Source organism: Haliaeetus leucocephalus, unplaced genomic scaffold, assembly GCF_000737465.1.
Source record: "Haliaeetus leucocephalus isolate CR32 unplaced genomic scaffold, Haliaeetus_leucocephalus-4.0 Scaffold140, whole genome shotgun sequence".
Lineage (NCBI taxonomy): Eukaryota > Metazoa > Chordata > Aves > Accipitriformes > Accipitridae > Haliaeetus > Haliaeetus leucocephalus.
Window position 1 is genome coordinate 13,329,620 of NW_010972576.1, and position 17,724 is coordinate 13,347,343.

The window sequence follows — 17,724 nt, forward strand, 5'->3', positions numbered from 1 at the left end:
AGAATCAACCAAAGCTTAGGGCTGGGAGAAAGATAAAAGCAGAGATATTTGTCTTCCTGGAGTTCTGATGGCATTCTTCTCTTTGGGTGGTTCAGCCCCCATGAAGGCAGTGCTGCAAAAAAGAGAAGGTTCATTGAATATTATTTTAAAGCTGTGGGACACCTGGCTAACCATATGTATACCAGTAGAGCAAGTATTTCTCAAAGAGTTAGTTAATCCTGTTACTGCACAACCTGATTGAAAAGCAGCAATACAGCTGGATCCTCTGTTACTCCGCTACATAATACAGGGTTTATCGCTAATTAAAAAATTAACAGCCAAGCTGTCAGGATTATTAGTCATCTGTCCAAAAGCTACAGGAACCTAATAAGTCCACATCCATTTATTTCAGTAGACATAGATTGACTTCAGATCGTCTGCCAAAGAACCCCAGACTGCAGCTGGTTCATACAGAGACTGAGAGAAGAGCCATAATGACCATTTCCTCAGGCAATGTAGAAGCACTAAAAGCACTGAGAGAAATGGATGCATAAAGCATGAAAATATCTCATTTGCTTTCTCAGTTCCTGTGTTGCAGGTAGGATAGCATTCTTCTTGCTGGCCTATAATTGTATTGGCAATCCATGTATGCTGATAACTTTAGAAGAACATGCAAAAAATCATTAAAAAGTTTACTCTAAGTAATTACAATTTAAAAGCTTAGGAGAAAAGAGCAACAGGAAGGCATCAAGACAGACAGTAAAAGAAAAACAAGTCTGGTTTTCTGTCTTTTGATCTCTGTTATAGATGCAAGGAACAAGGGAGACAGAAATTTTGTATTTTATATACTCCATATCACATACTTCATGAGTTTTCCACCTTTTTCTTAGCATGACTACTGCTTTGATTTCTGGGCTAAACCCTGAATTAACGTATTTTCCACCAACTTCCTTGATCACACTATTTTGTCTCATTTAACATTGACCAAATAATGACTTGCAAAATCATTAATCATATTAATTAAGTAGGAACACTATTCAAAATTTCTTCCACTATTAGGGGGAATGCTGATACATATAAGGCAGAATCACATTTAAAGAAATCTTTGTACTTCTGTAAAACCAGGGAGATGATACTGGTTATATGTATGTCTCTATTGTCTTACCAATATAGCATGCTGAATAACTAATTACATGTCCTTTAATCTGACATCCTAATGTCTTCCAAAACAACACAAGAAAATGTTTTCTACATTAATATTTTCTTCAGATCCAGAGGTTTCTCAAAGTATATTAAAAAATCCTTTTATTCATGATTGAAACACAATGCTGTTTGTGAGTTAATGTAGGAGTTAACGGATCAGCAATTTAAATCAAGAAATTTCCATGGAAGTATTCAGTGTATCTGTGCTTATTCAGGAAACGAAAGATCTGCCCTTGTGCCGTCATTGGTAGCATTGACATTCTACACTGTGTTTCCCAAACCACTGCTTTTCTGAAATCAGAATTAGAATAGCAATGATTACAAGTTCCTCAGGAATAACCAGGGCAAGTCAAAAGGAAACTAACAAAATTAAAATATTCTTTTCTGTGTTTCCTTGTGGTTTTTTATTTTCATATTATGTGAAAACACCTGAAGCAGATAGGAAACTGGGATGAATATGAAAACCAGCCTGAATATTTTACCAATGAGAGTTTTCCAAATTTCTAGGAGAATGTCTGGATCAGTTTCAACAGTTTGTCATCAAGGATTAGTACTAATTCTGGAAGAAGCAAACTCATTGCCAAAGAATAATTATGGCCCATATACTTTTTACTCTCTTTCACAGTACACATGTCCAGTTATCTGATCATCTTTGACAAGATTATTGGAGTATATCAGTGATTTCCTAAAGGTTCTCTTTGTTTCCATGGTAGGTCTCCAGCCTTCATGCCTGGTAACTACCCTTGTCCTTGTCTGTTTCCGGTTTTAAATACAGCTACAAAGTCAAACCACACCTATTCCAGCCTACATGTGTAGAAAAAATATTTTCAGAACTTTCCAGTATTGCTTTCCTCCTTGCGTCATTTATGCCTTCTAAAGGAATTGCAATAAGTAAAAGATGTACTATGGCTTTTCATCTACTCTTTCTCTACAGTTCTACCTCATGTAAAGATGGATTGGGATAGATTCAGAGACTATTTTCTGTATGGAAAATTACATAGGCAATAATAGGCATTGCATGGCAGGACTGGAAAAAAAATCACTTTGTCTCATCAGCATTTGTAGATTTTGTGCTATTCTTGAGACTTTAGGTGTTGCTGTGGGCTTAGAATTTATAAAATCAGTTACTTTACACTCACAGAGGATGAATTATTTTGTAGGGGAGAAAGCATAAATTAGTAGGTCCTATTCCAAAGTGACACTAATATGCGATTATTGTTATTTTTCTTGAGTATGTTTGTCCTTTTGACATTTATAGATAAAAAAATTCCAAAGCCACTCATGATGTTTACTTTTTGCATCTCGTCTTCTGCCTTGGCTTTAGATTGTGACAACATTTCTTATACGGTTAGGTGACAGCCTGGGTCTGTGCTTCCAAATTCAGGCAGGATTTGAATTGAAACCCATTGAAATCAATGGATAAGCTGCCATTGATTTGAATCAATCCTCTTTTGGATGCATAAATTCTGTTCTTCTGCAATTAGAAGAGTATCACTCATTTAAAATGAAGGAAGGTGCGACATGTCCTAATTTTTACAGTACACACCTAGGTTTTAGGCAGACTTGTCCAAGATTTTTAGGTACAAACATTAGCTACAAGACAATAATAATATTCATAATGTAATGCTCCTGTTAAGAATTTGTGCAAGAAATCTTCTGCATTGCTGTTTACCTGCTATGGCAAACAAATTTCATTCAAGATATTCCTACTTCTTGGAAATTTCATACTTGAGAGATGGGTGATTATAGAATAGATATTTGTTTTAGCAAAAATAACTCTATTGATAGTTAACCATCAAATATGTGATAAATCCAACATCTGCCATCATAGTGGTACCCAGGCTTAAAACATTTAAATGCTATCAGAAACAGAGTGTGATCTAAATTTCAGTTCTGAATCATCAATTTCCATATCTAAAATTTCAAGCCTATTCATTTTGCATTGTTTTTACTGCACTTACATATTTTTTCCCACAGCATAATTAGTTCTCCTCTCCTTTACCTGCTTTTTGGTTTTTTTTTCAGCTAAACTGGTGCTTTTGGTATTACATACTAACTATGCAATAGCTGTATTTGAGTGCTGAGTGTCTTGTCCTGACAGAGCAGCAGATCTCATGAAAATATACATCAGTTGGATTATTGCCCTCTATCCCCTAGTTCCCTTCTCCTCCAAAGAGTAAATACAACTTGGTAATGAGCATAAGTTTCTATTCATGAGTCCTGTCTTTCAAATTGAGCTAGCTTGAGCGTGGGCTGCCAGATACTGTCCAAAATGCTTGATGATCTTTACCTGTAGTAGGTGATAACCCATAAACAAGTCACCATTTTCACATGCTTGTGGGACTCTTAAGGCATCCCCTGATAGCCTGGAATCATTCCTTTCAATTGCTAGTTTTCTTCAGATTGCACATTGACATTATTTTATATGCTATTGTCAGATTTCTATTACATTCAGATTATTCTTATTCCCAGTTATATTATTCATATTCCCAGTAGGTATCAGCAGTAATTCTCTTTGGCTAAGGTAAAATTATGTTGTTTTATCTCCCTGTCTGGTGACTGCCCTTTAAAGATGTGGATTGTTTGTGTGAAATGACTCATTCAGCTGTACTGATGGAAATTTTAACTGTTGGTTGGCTGAGTGAGGTAAGTCAAAGGACAAGGATCAGATGAAAAGCAGGCTACTTGTCTTGTTGAAATTTGAGTGGTAAGCCAACAGCCTAGCTTTTGCACAAGATAGATTACAAAAAGGTAGCAGGCAGTCATTATAACAAACAAGATGGGGAGGAGGTGGAGGAGCCTTGACCATTCCCTCAATAATGACTTTGTGCAGGAATTACTTAGCTGACCAGAGAGTATTGACAGCTCTCTACTACTGAGCCTTTGATAACAAATCTAATTTATTCTAATTTGCCAGTACACTAACAATTACAGTGAAGTATCTAACTTGTTCCCTAAGAGGCTTTTCTTAGAAAAAAAATTGCTTAATTAACATAGTGAGATATGGCTTTATAGCTGCAATTGTTACACTCACTCAAATTTGTCATGTAAGTTTGGTAGCATTTTCCTAGAGAAGCCATAATTAAGGATAGGGGAAAATGTGGAATGACTGTCAGTTGCAGGTTAAAAAACACCTCCATAGTCAAGCTGTCTCTGGATGTTAATCTCTGTAGCCAAAAGAAGCCCAGAAGAGAACTGAGTCCTTCCTGCACTGTTAGCTGTCATTTGCAAAGGAGGCTTAGCCACTCCTGCTTATGATTTTCTTTGCTGGAAATGTTATCTTGCCATTACTGGTACCTAAGGGTGGTAACTTGTTTGTCTATCTCTTTAGCTTCAACCTGAAGGAGCAGTTGCTAATTTTTCAGTTGGACCTTGCCTTTGATCTCTGTCCATTTTGGCCAGGGTGTTTCCATCAGGAATGAAAGCTCCTGCTAGCACAGGCTAGAGGTTCCACGCTTAGGTGTAGCTCAGAAAATTAGTGAGGTGAGGAGGCTAAGTATGGGATAATGTGTATGTATGATGCAGGATATTGCCCCTATATATCCCAATTACCCATGGCTGAAAACTGTAATCTTTCATGGTGTAGCTCAGTCATTAGGGCTCATTTCCTTACGCTGTTTGATATCCTTACATATATTTTGTATTGCAAAGTGCCAGTTACAAGGGGGAGCAGCAGACATGCTGTGTGAATTGTGCACTGAATGGTGCTGAACACGGTGTAGAAAAAAGAGGATTGTGTGAGTAGGCCACGAATGAAAGGGAGAATGATGAGATACAGGATCTGGAGCAAAAGCAAAAGAACTGAGATGAAGGAACAGTTTGCTGAGTGCAAAAATAGGAATAGAAGCAAAACAAGAATAATGAGAAACTAATAGGAGGAGAAGCAAAGAAAGGGGAATTATAGAATAATAGCAGACAGAAATTGGGTTGAGAGAGGAGAGAATAAGAAAGAAAACTGGGTAATGTAAAGGCAAAAGACATAGGAGAAAACCCAGCGCTACGGGACCAGAGATTCCAAGGTAAGTAGAAAACACAATGTTTTGACAGTAGGGCTCTGTGGTGGCAAGCCCTTTTGCCTCTGCAGGTATATGGGAGAGAAATCCCAAAGAGCTGTTCTCTCTGTCATCAGCCAATCATAAACTGCATGCAAGGGGAACAGATGGACTTCTCTGATGCTCCAGTGTCATCCGTCTTAATGACCGTTCTGCTTCTCCACGGTTCTTTCAAGTGGCCTGAACTTATGCAGTCCTTCTGAAGTCAAAGTGGCGAGTGCTGAAGCCCTCATAGGTCTACCGTGTTCTGTGATATTTCTACACAGGCATTGGTCCTCCCCATACCTCTGTCTATAAGGACAATAAAAGGTGGTAGGCATTTGAGCTGAAGGAGGATTTATAATGGCTACAAGCAACTAAAGACTTGTTACACCCCTGAAAAGTGTTCTGTAGCCACACAAACATTATTCAGTGGGGTGCTGTGCCAATTTGCTTTGCAGTCTTTGGACATTTACTGTTTAGTCAGTCACCAGGCTGGAGCAATGGGACCCCTTGCCAAAGAAAGGGCTCTGAACTCTCACAGAGGTTGTTTGATTTCAGGATCGGACTTCCAATGCTTTCTCACTCCAGTGGGAGCTGCTGATAATGCCACAGATAGCTTGTTCCACACAATAAAGTGGGGATGCTGAATCTAAAGTACATATCAACTGGAAAGAATTAAGTCACTATGCTCATTTATGACGACAAGCAGAAACCAGTATTACTCCATCCAACATAAACACTAACACTTGGAAGATAATTGCAAGATGGAATATGCATATTTAGAAATTTAGGGATGTAAATATGTGCAGGTAGAAACTCAAGCCAACGCTTGCAAGAATGTGGATTATTCAACACCTGCACCATGTTCTATGTATTACTCTGAAGCATTTTTAGGTAGCACTTCGGTTTCATCACTAGAATCATTAGCACATGATTTTGTTTGCTGTGATCATGCTATATCCCACTGTCATCAATTTTCTTCCAGCTTTGGCTTGTGTTAGTCTTTGTCCCTAACTAATTACTACCGAAGTCAGCAAGAGTCTTTCCATTGAACTTAATGAGAAGTCAGTCAGGCTGCAAGATATAATGGCTGGTGCATCATGGTGTGCTTGCTGCAGCACTCTTCAAGACTGTTTTCTTATCTGCTGGGGTCAGAATAGATCTAGTTTCCTTCAGAACTGCTCAGTTTGGCTGGAGTCTACAATCTACTGTTTGGTACTTGTTTCTTGGGTTCATCAAATCAAGAAAATCTGTTTTCTCTGAAACGATAATAGAGACAGTCCTCATTTGAATAACATTGATAAACTCTGTAAGCTAGGGGTTATAATGACAGCATAATTATGTGGCTCTCTTACAGTCTGCAAATAACATAAGATACAAATAGCTGGTAAGTACTATAAAAGCTTCTGAAGTTTGTGTATTATGGTCTTGACTGTGGAAAAGATAAAAAAAAAATCCTAATTTTTCTTTTAGTAAAACAGCATACACTGACTAATACAGGCAGGAAAATCTTCCCTCTTTAACACATTATTTGGAAAATTGTAGCAAAAATACATAAGATGTTTTAAACCAAAATGATGTTCAAAATTGGATCCTACAAATGCCCATCCGGAGACACAGTTGGAACCCCTTAATCATCCTAAGTGATTTGTTTTACCTGTTTACAGTATGTTTATAAACTCAAATGGGGGAAAAAGTAATCATTTCAGCCCCAAATTGTAACAGGAAATTGGGACTTGACAAAGGAAGAGACTGAAAGAAAATCATAATTCTCGCATATAAGTGGCTTGTCAATGGCAGACAGCAGAATTCAATTCCTTCGTGAATGCACAGATGCTGTTACTCCCTCAAAACAGGAGCTGGTTTTGAAACTTTGTATTTGGAATCAACTGGTAATTAAGAAACTTAGGTAGGGAAATTGCCATGATTCCCTGCCCTGATTTAAAGCATTGTTGTGGAAAATCCTAGAAAAAAGGTCTCTGTCAGGTAGCTACAGTAGACTGAAGAGGATGGAATGAACTGTGAGATTTTAGAGGTATTTTTTGTATAATGAAAACCAAACCTTTAACCTTTGCATTCTTTAATCTTTATCTTCTACCTACTAGTGCAAGGCTCCATCTTTTCATGTGGGAGTGGTCTGTATTCATTCATGGAGAGTGACTTTCTCTGCAGGAGAGTGGCTATGGGCATTTTTGTGGGACTAGGACTGTTGAACAAGACTGGGTTTGGTGGCCAGAAGGATCTGCAGTGAACGATGTTACTGTTACACAGTGATCACCTTAAAGCTAACAGCATAAAGAAAGAGTGTATGACAGCATGGTAGATAAACAAACACACTGTACATTTGAGAGATCAGTGGGCAATATCCCAGAGGGATAACTTGGCCTCGATTTACTCAGAGGCACATGCGCTGCTCTTGGTGAATGGCTGTCGTGCTTTGAGCAGGGGGTAACACTGCAGTTTTGCTGAAATCAGGACTGGCATCCAATGCCTTGTTTTTGTGTCCTTCTTAACAGAAACATTAAAACAGGAATATTGGAATTCTTCAGTATAGCTGAGTTCTCATAAACAGTGCAATGCTTTCTACTTGAGAACCATTTTGGTAGTTGACAACGGGCTAGATTTCTATAAGTATGTAATTGATTTTATGCAATGTGTTCTATACCTATGCATATTGATAGAAAAGCGATAACAATTTTCTTTGGCCTGTCCCATAAAATGATGGACTAACTGACTTCTCCTGACAGAAGGGCTTCTGTTTCTCCTATTCTTTGAATACTATCTACCTGGGCTATCAAGGACAAATGTCAATGCAAAGTCGGCAAAACCAGCTCCATCTGCACAGACCACAACCCACTCTATTACTGCTTACATTTCTGACACTGTCATCTGAATGGCGTCCTTCTTGTTTCTGCAGTTATTATGAAATAATTTTATTTTAGGTAAACATGTGAATTTCTCTCCTGATTGGTAAATCAGTCAGAAATACATGCATATAGGCAATAATATTCAAGAAAAAAACACCACCACAACCCAACTGTGAGAGACTGAAAGAGTTAATGTCTCAAACACTGTGGTGGGGCAAGTTCCACTTAACAACTAATTCTGTATAACAAGGAACCAGAGGTGAAAAGAAGCCCATCAGCAACAGGAGGGGAGGGCGAGCTGGAGGGTGCACAGCTCCCTGTGCTGATACCTTGTTCTGATGTGCTGAGCAGGGCAGCTCACCATGCAGGGAAGGGGAAGTTACTCCCCAAATTACCCCCAAGCCCAAAGGCTCACAAACCGCTCATGACCACCTAATTAGCCCAATGCTCGCCCGAAGGAGGGGCAGGGATGATAAAAGGACACAAACTGAAGCCCCGGGTGCGCACGCCCACCGGAACCAGACCCCTTGGCTGACTGAACCAATGCTGGACCCAGGACCGGTGACATCTTTCTCCTCTCCCTCTCCTTTTCCTCATCCATAATCCCTGCACCTCATCCCTTTAGACATAAACCATTGACCAAGTCTGGGACTAAGAGCGGGTCCAGCTGCCCCTAGGCTCCTCTCTGAGAAGGAGTCTAGAAAGCAAGGGGGTCTGCTCTGAACCTCGGGACTCAATGGGAGGGATCTCCTTATTGTCTTGCCTGAACTGATTCCCAGATAGGCAAGGCCTGTAGTATACATTTGGTGATGTATGGTTAGCACATGTTACACAGTTTACTGGCATAGTTTCATGCCAATTTTTGTTGTGAGCATCCCAGTTTTGGTGGTCAGCATGCGAGTTCTTGTTGTGAGCGAATAAAAGGTGAGTTTTGTGAGTTAAAGGATCCCTGGTCTCATTTTACCTTAATCCTGACCTGGCAATCAGCAAACCTGAGTCATCGTCCTGAGAAATTGGGACGTGACACCAGCCCTTGGCTATCTTTCAAAAGTACTGCAGGCTACATTACACAGTAAAGCACAGATACATCTTTTAATAATTTTCATTAAGCTATAAATAAGGGCACTGAGAAAATGTATTTAAGGCTAAGACTGTCTAAAATGAACTTCTCATTTGAACATATAGTTCAAACTTGTCAGATGTTGTTTCTTGCCTGGAACAAGAAGACTTAGGGTTAGTCACTGTTGTAAATGTTGCTTATACTCCTCAGGATATTGCTGTATCCACCTGATTTTTTTCATTGCATCTTTTGAAAGCACCTTGTTAAATAGAATAGTTACTCAATGCAACACAAAAAGAAAAATAGCTTAGGCCTGTATTTATTCCCAAACTTCCTCAGTATGTTATCAAATAACATAACTCTGACATGACTTTTGACCCAAAACCAAAAAGATGCTGTCTTTTTGCCTGATCATTATGAGTTTGTACCATAACAAGGAATGGATTATTTTTCCTATGTCTCTGAGAGTCTGAATCTTGTAGCCATTGCACCAGGATGTTTTGTAGAAACTATTTCACCTCTTTTCTCAGAAAGAAAGAGAATTTGTCAAACCCAGAAAATCATTTCAGGCCCCCAAGTCATAAAGAGTCCTTTATGTTTCACCTCTTGATTTTTGAACCCTTAATGTTCTCCTGTTCAACTTTTTCTCTCCAGTTCTGAGAACTCATACTTTTCAGAGGGCAGCCTGGATACTGGAATGCAGAAATATGATGTGCTCTAACTTAAAATACAAATTGAGAAATACAGAGAAACAGGGAAAGGATGTCCTGTTTGAATTCTATAGCTTGACTGGCAAAGTAATAATAGTGATAATTTTAAAAGCATATCTTGCATTTTTCCCTTCATGATATGCAGTGACGAGGGCTGATTCATGAAGTCATGATTATGAAGTCATCCATTAGATTGGAAAAAAAGCTGTATTGAACTTTAGTTTGGGAGTAGGGGAGGTAGTGTTTTGTGTAGTTATGTGACACCAGAGGCAGGTAAATTTAACTAACAATAAAATGGCACCTTGTGGAAAAAACAGAACAGTGAGTTTACAGAAACTCCCTTCACCCATTTCTTCAGATGAAAATATTCTCGGATATGAAGGGGAGATCTCTCTGGGGAAAACAGCCTGTAAAGCACAAGAAACCAGAAAAGGAATCAATCTAGCTCTTTGTTTTTCTTGTTCCTGTGTTCATCTCTCCCTGGTCTTCAGTGCAAATTCTCTCTTCTTTTGCATGGAAACCATTTACTTTGAGACAAGAGTTTGAGGGAAGGGGAGTGAGAGAGGGGCCAAAGGCTGCAGTTCTATTTGGGCTGAACTCTGTGCAGGGGATGGCAGCTGGCTGGGAAATGCAGGTTTCCTGCCTGCCACTGCTTCAACCTCCTCTATTCACTGGTGAGCCAAGCACAGAACACTTGGTGCCAAGGACATGTACAAGAATGCAAATACCAGTATACGTCTTCCTGGTGTGCATCTTTTGCTGATGCTACTACCATACAACCACAACATAGAGTCATGCCCTCTGCACTCCATATCCTAACCTGTTAGACATATCTGAGATAATTTTTTCACATACTCATTTCCCTATACTTCAGTGTTTCTGAGCACACAGGACAGGTAACAAATACTTAACTCCCAATTCAGATAATGTTATTCTACATCAAAGATGGTCACGTATAGTTTGGCAGGAGTATCAGTTCAAAATGTTTATGGCACACGAAGGCCTTGAGCATTTTGTCCCAGGAATAGGAACTCATGCAGAGACAGATACCAAAATGTATTCTATGGGAAAGATAATACATTTTTCAAGGCACCTACTGCCTACTTCAGAATTTCAGTAACAGATTCATTTATAGGGCTTGTGGTACTACTTTGTGACAATAATAACTGCTCTTATAGCATACACTTGAAGAGAATGAAGAGCCTAAGTGATATTTTGAGGATCTGAGTGTGTACACATGATGAATTTAGGTTTCATTTGATAAATTGAATCATGTTTATGCCTCATAACTGTCTTCTGTTACAAGCTCGTATCATATTACTTATGCTGGAGTGTATAGAGGGATTATTAACAGCCACCAGTAACTGAACAAAGTCACAGAAAAATAGAAAACTGACCCAGTATATGTGTGCTTCTGTAGACATATTAGAAGTCTAAGAAATAAGGTGGGAAACTAGAATGACAAGTTTTGAATAAGGATCCTTGTTGGTGTAATAGGCATACGAAAAACTAGGTAGGAGGAATGTAACACTGTAATACTAAGTTTCATAAAAAAGAGAGGAGATTGTGCAAGAGGAGAAACAAAACTGAATGTTAAATACAGTTTAAAATCAAGTCAAGTAAACCAAATGTATTCATGAATAATATAGAATTTTATGGTTTGAAACTCCAAGCATGACTGAAAAAATAAACTTCAGAATTATACACTCAACTAATTCACAGTAATAAAGGTGACATGCCAAAAGAAATTAGAAAGGCTGTGATAGCAGGTAATGCAATGATAATAGAAGATATCAGTGACTTCTGTGCAGACATAAAATATATTCTTGGTCAACATTAATGACTGCTCTATGGAGCATCTATGAGGAGAAGCCCAAAGTAACCAAGAAGCTCTTGAGTTGGTCCTGAACAGTGTCTATGGTCAGGCTTAAATGTTATTATTCTTTGAATAGCATCTAGAGTATGGCTGGTTTTAACATCTCTGCAGAAACAATAAAAGCCCCCCAAAGCTGCTATGATAGTGTTTCATTTAAAAAAGGGGGAACTATAAAAACTTGAGGAAGCTTACTAAAAAGAAATGAGAAGGGCAACCAAAAGGAAACAGAGACTGCTAATAACAAGAATCGATCATATTCTGAAACATGGAGATTCTCTAATTATCTAATCTTTCATTACTGAAGGTTAATTTGATTTTGAGTCTGGTGTTCAGCAAAGTGAATGTAGGGGTGTTGGGAAGGAGAAACCTGGGCCCATGCCTCTTGGATTCTGATTCTCATTCTGCTGCAAATTGTTTGATTATTTGATTTTTCAATCAAATTTTTAAAAACATCCATCCTTATGTCAACATGTTATCCATGTCAACAACACGATGCTGTGTAGTCATACTTAAGTGAGCTGTCTGGGGTACCAGAAGTAAGAGTGCTAATATACCTGTCTTTGAGCTCTAATTTTAATAGCCTTATTCCTTCTAAAAATAGAGTCACAGACACAGTTCTGTGGAATAAATACAAATCGGAAGTTTCATAAGAGCTCTGTTGGACTGGACAAATATAAACTTCTGTATCTGCCTGTAGGTCAAAAAAAGGGCATTTCATTCCATCAGAAGGACCAAAAAAAGGGGTAAAAGATGAAGTTATTGTTGAAATCATAATGGGACTTTAGGACATGATCAAGTTTTAATTTTTAAAAGTGGTGATTTACTTTGACAATCTCCTGATTTGAAGTTAATTATTGGACTTTCATTATTAATGGCTCACTGGGGCAGGAAACTGTAACAGCTTCAGAGTTTATATCAGCACAACATGTGAAGAAAGTTTTGTGATTAAAAAAAAGTGCATGAAAATGGAATTCTCTTTAACACTGGACTTTCTTTTGTCATTCTTCTACTGCAATACCTTTGACTCTGCAAGTAGCTGAACTGAAAAGTGGGCTGGGATTTTTGCGGAATATAGGGCTAGGATAGATGGGTAACGTTTGGCAGAATCTGATCTTTAGAAAGGATTAGGTCAAACCCATTGTTTTTCTCTTTCATAATAATTTGTTTAAAAAAACTTACATAGGTCTTTTGGATGCTATTATGTTGACCCATGTTGAACAGCAGTAAGACTTGTAGGCCATTTTGCAGTAATGCAGAACATTGGTGTATCGTAAATGTAAATTTATTTGCATTTGTATGAAATACTGGCATATATATGTCATTCTTTTCAATTACTTTTGCATATAAGGAAATCTAATATATATGTAATAGCTCTTCAAAGACCAAAAGTTTGCTTGCATGCTAGGAAGAAAAGAAGTGGTAAGATATGCATAGGATCAGCAACTATTCACCATCACTGTTAGAATACCTTGTTTAATTCCAAAGCAGTTGCTTTTACAAAGAGTTAAACTTGTTGATAGGAGGAAATCATTACAGAATTGCTGAGAGAACAGTAACTGAGAAAGTCATACTGTAGATGTGCTAATAACAGGAAAAAATGCATAAAAATATACTAAGTTCTCTACTGAAGGCATGTTATTTTATGCTATATTACTACATCTCCAAACTTCCGCTTTAACCATCAGATATCTGTATAGAATTTCTAGGCCTACACACAAAACTGGTTGTATAACGAGGCAATCTTGGGACTGGAAATTAATTGCCAGCCTACATGAACCACCTCTTTTGCATGCTAGGGACTAGTAGGAAGGGACAGTGGGTCTTCGATGGCCAGGGCCAGATGGCTTAAATTCTGCCTAAGTTGCTGTCTTTAATATGTCCAAGAACTGTACCACAGCCAGTAGTCACAGATGGAGTTAAGACATGTCACCCTTTAGGATCATGCGCTGGCCAGTGGCAAGGGCACATCAGCTCCAGAACTATCCCCTATTCAGTTTATCTTAGGCTATTTTAAAATTTTATCCCCATAAGACAGCCAAAGGAACTATTGCACTGGAAGCAATGTTACTGTACTGTGCAGCATGAGCTACAGAAGAACGAATGAATGAATGCCTATGAAGCAGTACAGCGTAAAATCTGTGCTGCTTCTGATACCTGAGCTGGCTTAGTTCAAGCTACCTGTGGCATCTCTGCAGCAGACTGCAAACAGCCTGTTGGAAAAGAAGCAGGGGAAAAAGACCACCAGGAAAGGGTGGTCAGAAATGTGAATAAACCCACATAAATTTGAGTCTGTGTTCAGTGACCAGGTGGTCATACAGCAGTCTTGGATACTTCCATCGTCAGCTCCGGATGCAGCACACCCCACTGCAGGAGCTGCCTACTCCACAGAAACCTGTGTCATTCCAGTAATTTCACAGTGCACACAACTGAGACAACATGGCCTACAGAATCACATGTGAAAGGAAACATGTACTGCCTGTACATCACTGTGCTCAGTGATGTCTAGAATTGCAATGACTCATTCATACTCTGTGAACATCTGGATGTTCTAAAATGATCAATGGAGCATATCACGACATACATTTTAGTCAGTTGCAAGCCAACATCTTTCAGTATTTTGGGATGCTAACAATTTCTACTAGAAACTCATCTGATCGTTTTAGTTCCCTCAGTAGCTTTAACCTAATTTGTAGCTTTTCTTTTTTTAATTTTTAAATTAACATGAATATTTAAGAATGAGTTTACTGGGTCAAAACTAAAGCAGCGTGTCCTGTCTGAAGCACTGGCTGAACTTTTACAGAAGGCAAATGGGACCCAAAGTTTTAAAAAATGTCCACCCAGCAGATCTGTGCCCTGGAATAGGGCAGTCTGTACATCCAAGGACATTCCTTGGGATTCATTTTGACCCTCAGTTTTCCTCTTGACTCTGCAGAAGTGTTCTGCAGAGGTAGCCGGGAAATGGTTAAAGGTACTGAATGCATCAGGTGTGATTTGGTATAAAAGGAAAATGAATAGCAGTGTGAATAGGGAAGGAGGGATAGACTGCTCTTCTGTTTGTTTTACATGATGCTCCTTGGTGCTACGGAGAGCTCACCTAAACACAGCTGTGGTATCTTTCACTGTGCTCTCCCCAAGGGAAGATTTTGATTTGTTTTGGGGGGCAGGTGAACTTGGAAGATGTGGTGGGGTGGAAATTGTGATTTATTCAGGGGATTTTCAGACAAGAAATAGATCAGTGAATAACAGTACTAATTGACTCACTTCTGAGTCAACTTAGCACCAGTGTCTCACATTGCTAAACCAAGGAAAACATTTCCAATATATTTGATTCTGACCATTGCACTTCAGTCAGTGTGGAGCAGAGGTATTCTTCTCTCACTCTAGAAGGTCAGCCTTTGGATTCCCAAGGAACTGTATTCACATTCATTTCCAGTTTCCTAGCATAAATTTAGGAACTTTCAAGGCAGTAAGTACTACACCTCTGCAGATGTTTTTGTCAGAAAAATGAAAAAACCTTACTCAGAGCATCCTAGTAACTGCTCAGCTAATGACATGATCTGCAGCAATAACAATTAAATCCCCAGCATCAACTACAAAACTTTTATCTTTCTGAAAAATCTCAAGCTAGATGAGAATCTTAAGCTAAACCCAAATTGACAATGGAAGAAATCTTTGCCTGTTTAGATAGTATCACTGGCTTTACACTACCTCCTCCGTTATTAGTGGGCAGTAACAGTTGGGAACAAAATAAATCACTGGCGGGAGGAAAGTGTACTGATTTCCTCCTGTCTTCACCCATCCCCAGAGCAGAGAGGTAGAAGAGTTGCTAAGAATCTCATTTTCTCTTTCATTTTTAGCTTTACAGAACAGAAATGTGTCTGGCTGAGAATGCCACCTAAAATTTGCAATTAGTAGGGCCAACAGAAAAGCATTATTATGAACTTGTCCACGGCACAGAAAAAAGGTACAACAACATGTTTCCCAATCTTTGTACCTGGAAATGAGAAATAACATTTCAGAAGATGGATTGAACAATATAAAATCCTAACTACCATCATCTGAAAGTGCTGTAGTTCTTCCAAGTCAATTCAGGCAAGATGCATAACGTGATTCGAATATGTAGAAAGGAGTTTTGTGGGTAATTTCAGTGCATTGCTAAAAGGAATAAAAGAACTGAAGCACAAAGCGATCTGTTTTTCTGAATGAAAATTCAGGAATTTATTGGATTTCCAAAGCATGGGGTAAGTTATCTCTCCAGTACAGCAAATGTGAAAATGATCATAAAGAAAGGAATATTTCCTAGGGGAGACTCACAGCACCTTCTGAGAACGATGGTCCATCAAAGCATCTCTGTCAGAAATCTGACAACTACATCTCCCCTTTACTCTATGGAGACTACAGCTGTCCTATTCCATTATTGTCAAGAGCACAAAGGTAAAGTTTTCCCCCATCCTGTTTTCTTTCACAGTCACAAAGGCTTGTTTTGCTGCAAGTAATCAGAAAAAAAATCAAGCACTTTAAAACCATGTTCTTACCAGACCTCTGGATATCTACAAATGGCAATGTAAATAGTCTCATTAGTTAAAATCAGGAGGAACCAAGCAGCTCAGAGCTGTCTGTGAGAAGAGCTATTAAAAACAGAGTCTGAAGTGATTTCTGAGGAGGAGGCTCAGCCTCTGCCAGCTGCAGAAATACAGAGGAGGGAAATTTGAAATCCTTTCCCTTCACACACAATCTCTACAACTCCTTAACAGTATGAATTAGATGACTTTGAGGGACAGATACTGTTTTCACAAGGGGGGAAGCAAAACCCTGAGCAATCGCTGCTGTTACAGAATTAGTATTAAAAGGGTGGAGCATAGAGACCAGCTGAAGTCAGAGAGAGGAAGTGTTTGTTGTAAAAGAAAGCGAGACAGTAAAACCAATGAAAGGCTGAAGGAGAAAGACCAAAGACAGGGAGAAAAACAGTGTGTTAGGGAGAGAGATCGTAAAGAAGTACAGAGGAGCACAATCGATGAACTATTGAGGGCTCTGCCTCTCATCACTTCATGATTGTTATCTCTGTATTTTTATTTCAACAGAGAATCTGATCTCAATCTCTCGCCCCTAAACTTCTCCTCTCTTTTCTCACCTGTCCACGGCTATCGCTGTCATGGAGTAGATGCTGGCGAAGACAGCTGTGATTGGGAAGAAGTTGTGGAAGCGGCAGTAAGCCTCTCCAAAGTACCACTCACTGTGCAGCGCGTAGATGAAGTTGATGAGAGTATTGAAAGCAGCCATGGAGGCATCGGAGAAGGCCAGGTTCACCAGGAAGTAATTGGTCACCGTCCTCATGCGCTTGTGAGCCAGGATGATCCAGATGACAATGAGATTTCCAAAAACGGCCACTGCCACCACACCACCATAAGCCAGCGACCACAGGGCAATGCGCCAAGAGGGCTGCACAAACTGATTGGAGAAGTTGGCTGCTGAGGATGCTACAGGGGGAGAAGTGTTTCCAGCTGGCGCTCCCAGCGCCTGTCCCCAGGGATCGCCCGTGGCAGCAAGGCTCACGTTCCAGTTGGCTGTGGGGACAGAAGTCATCTTGGATGTTCCTCTCCTCTCTTCCAGGAATGATGCGCCTCTCTCACCTGCCTCTCCTAACCCTCTAAATTCCCCACCAACAGATAAGAAGAGAAAAGAAAGAAAAAGGGAAGTAAGGCAGCACAGCAGGTACTGGGAAGGAGAGATCTGTCAGAAAAAGCTTTGGCTACACTGTTCAAACTGTTAGAAATGCTGTACCAGCTGAGTCAGGAGAGCTACCTCCAGGTGGAACAGCATCCCATTCCTCCTCTGTACGGCCACCTCTCGCTTTTGGTTTTGCTGAAGGAGAAGGGGACTGGGAGGCAAAGCACATTTTATAGGCTTGTGAGTTCCCAGCGTCATGAAGGGAGCGGAGCGATAAGCTCCGTCAGCGGGTAAGATAACACCTCTTTCTCTCTGTTCTCCCTCCTCC

The 17,724-nt window shown here is 39.5% G+C and overlaps 1 protein-coding gene across 1 annotated transcript in view; it reads right to left on the bottom strand.

Annotated features, from left to right (window-relative positions):
• The window catches only part of TACR3 (tachykinin receptor 3), a 41,741-nt gene extending 24,429 nt beyond the window's left edge, over positions 1-17,312 (bottom strand). The window contains exon 1 of the mRNA XM_010561053.1: positions 16,861-17,312. Within this exon, the coding sequence (XP_010559355.1) occupies positions 16,861-17,312 (452 nt within the window). The remainder of the gene's footprint in view (positions 1-16,860) is intronic.
• Between the last annotated feature and the right edge of the window lie 412 nt (positions 17,313-17,724).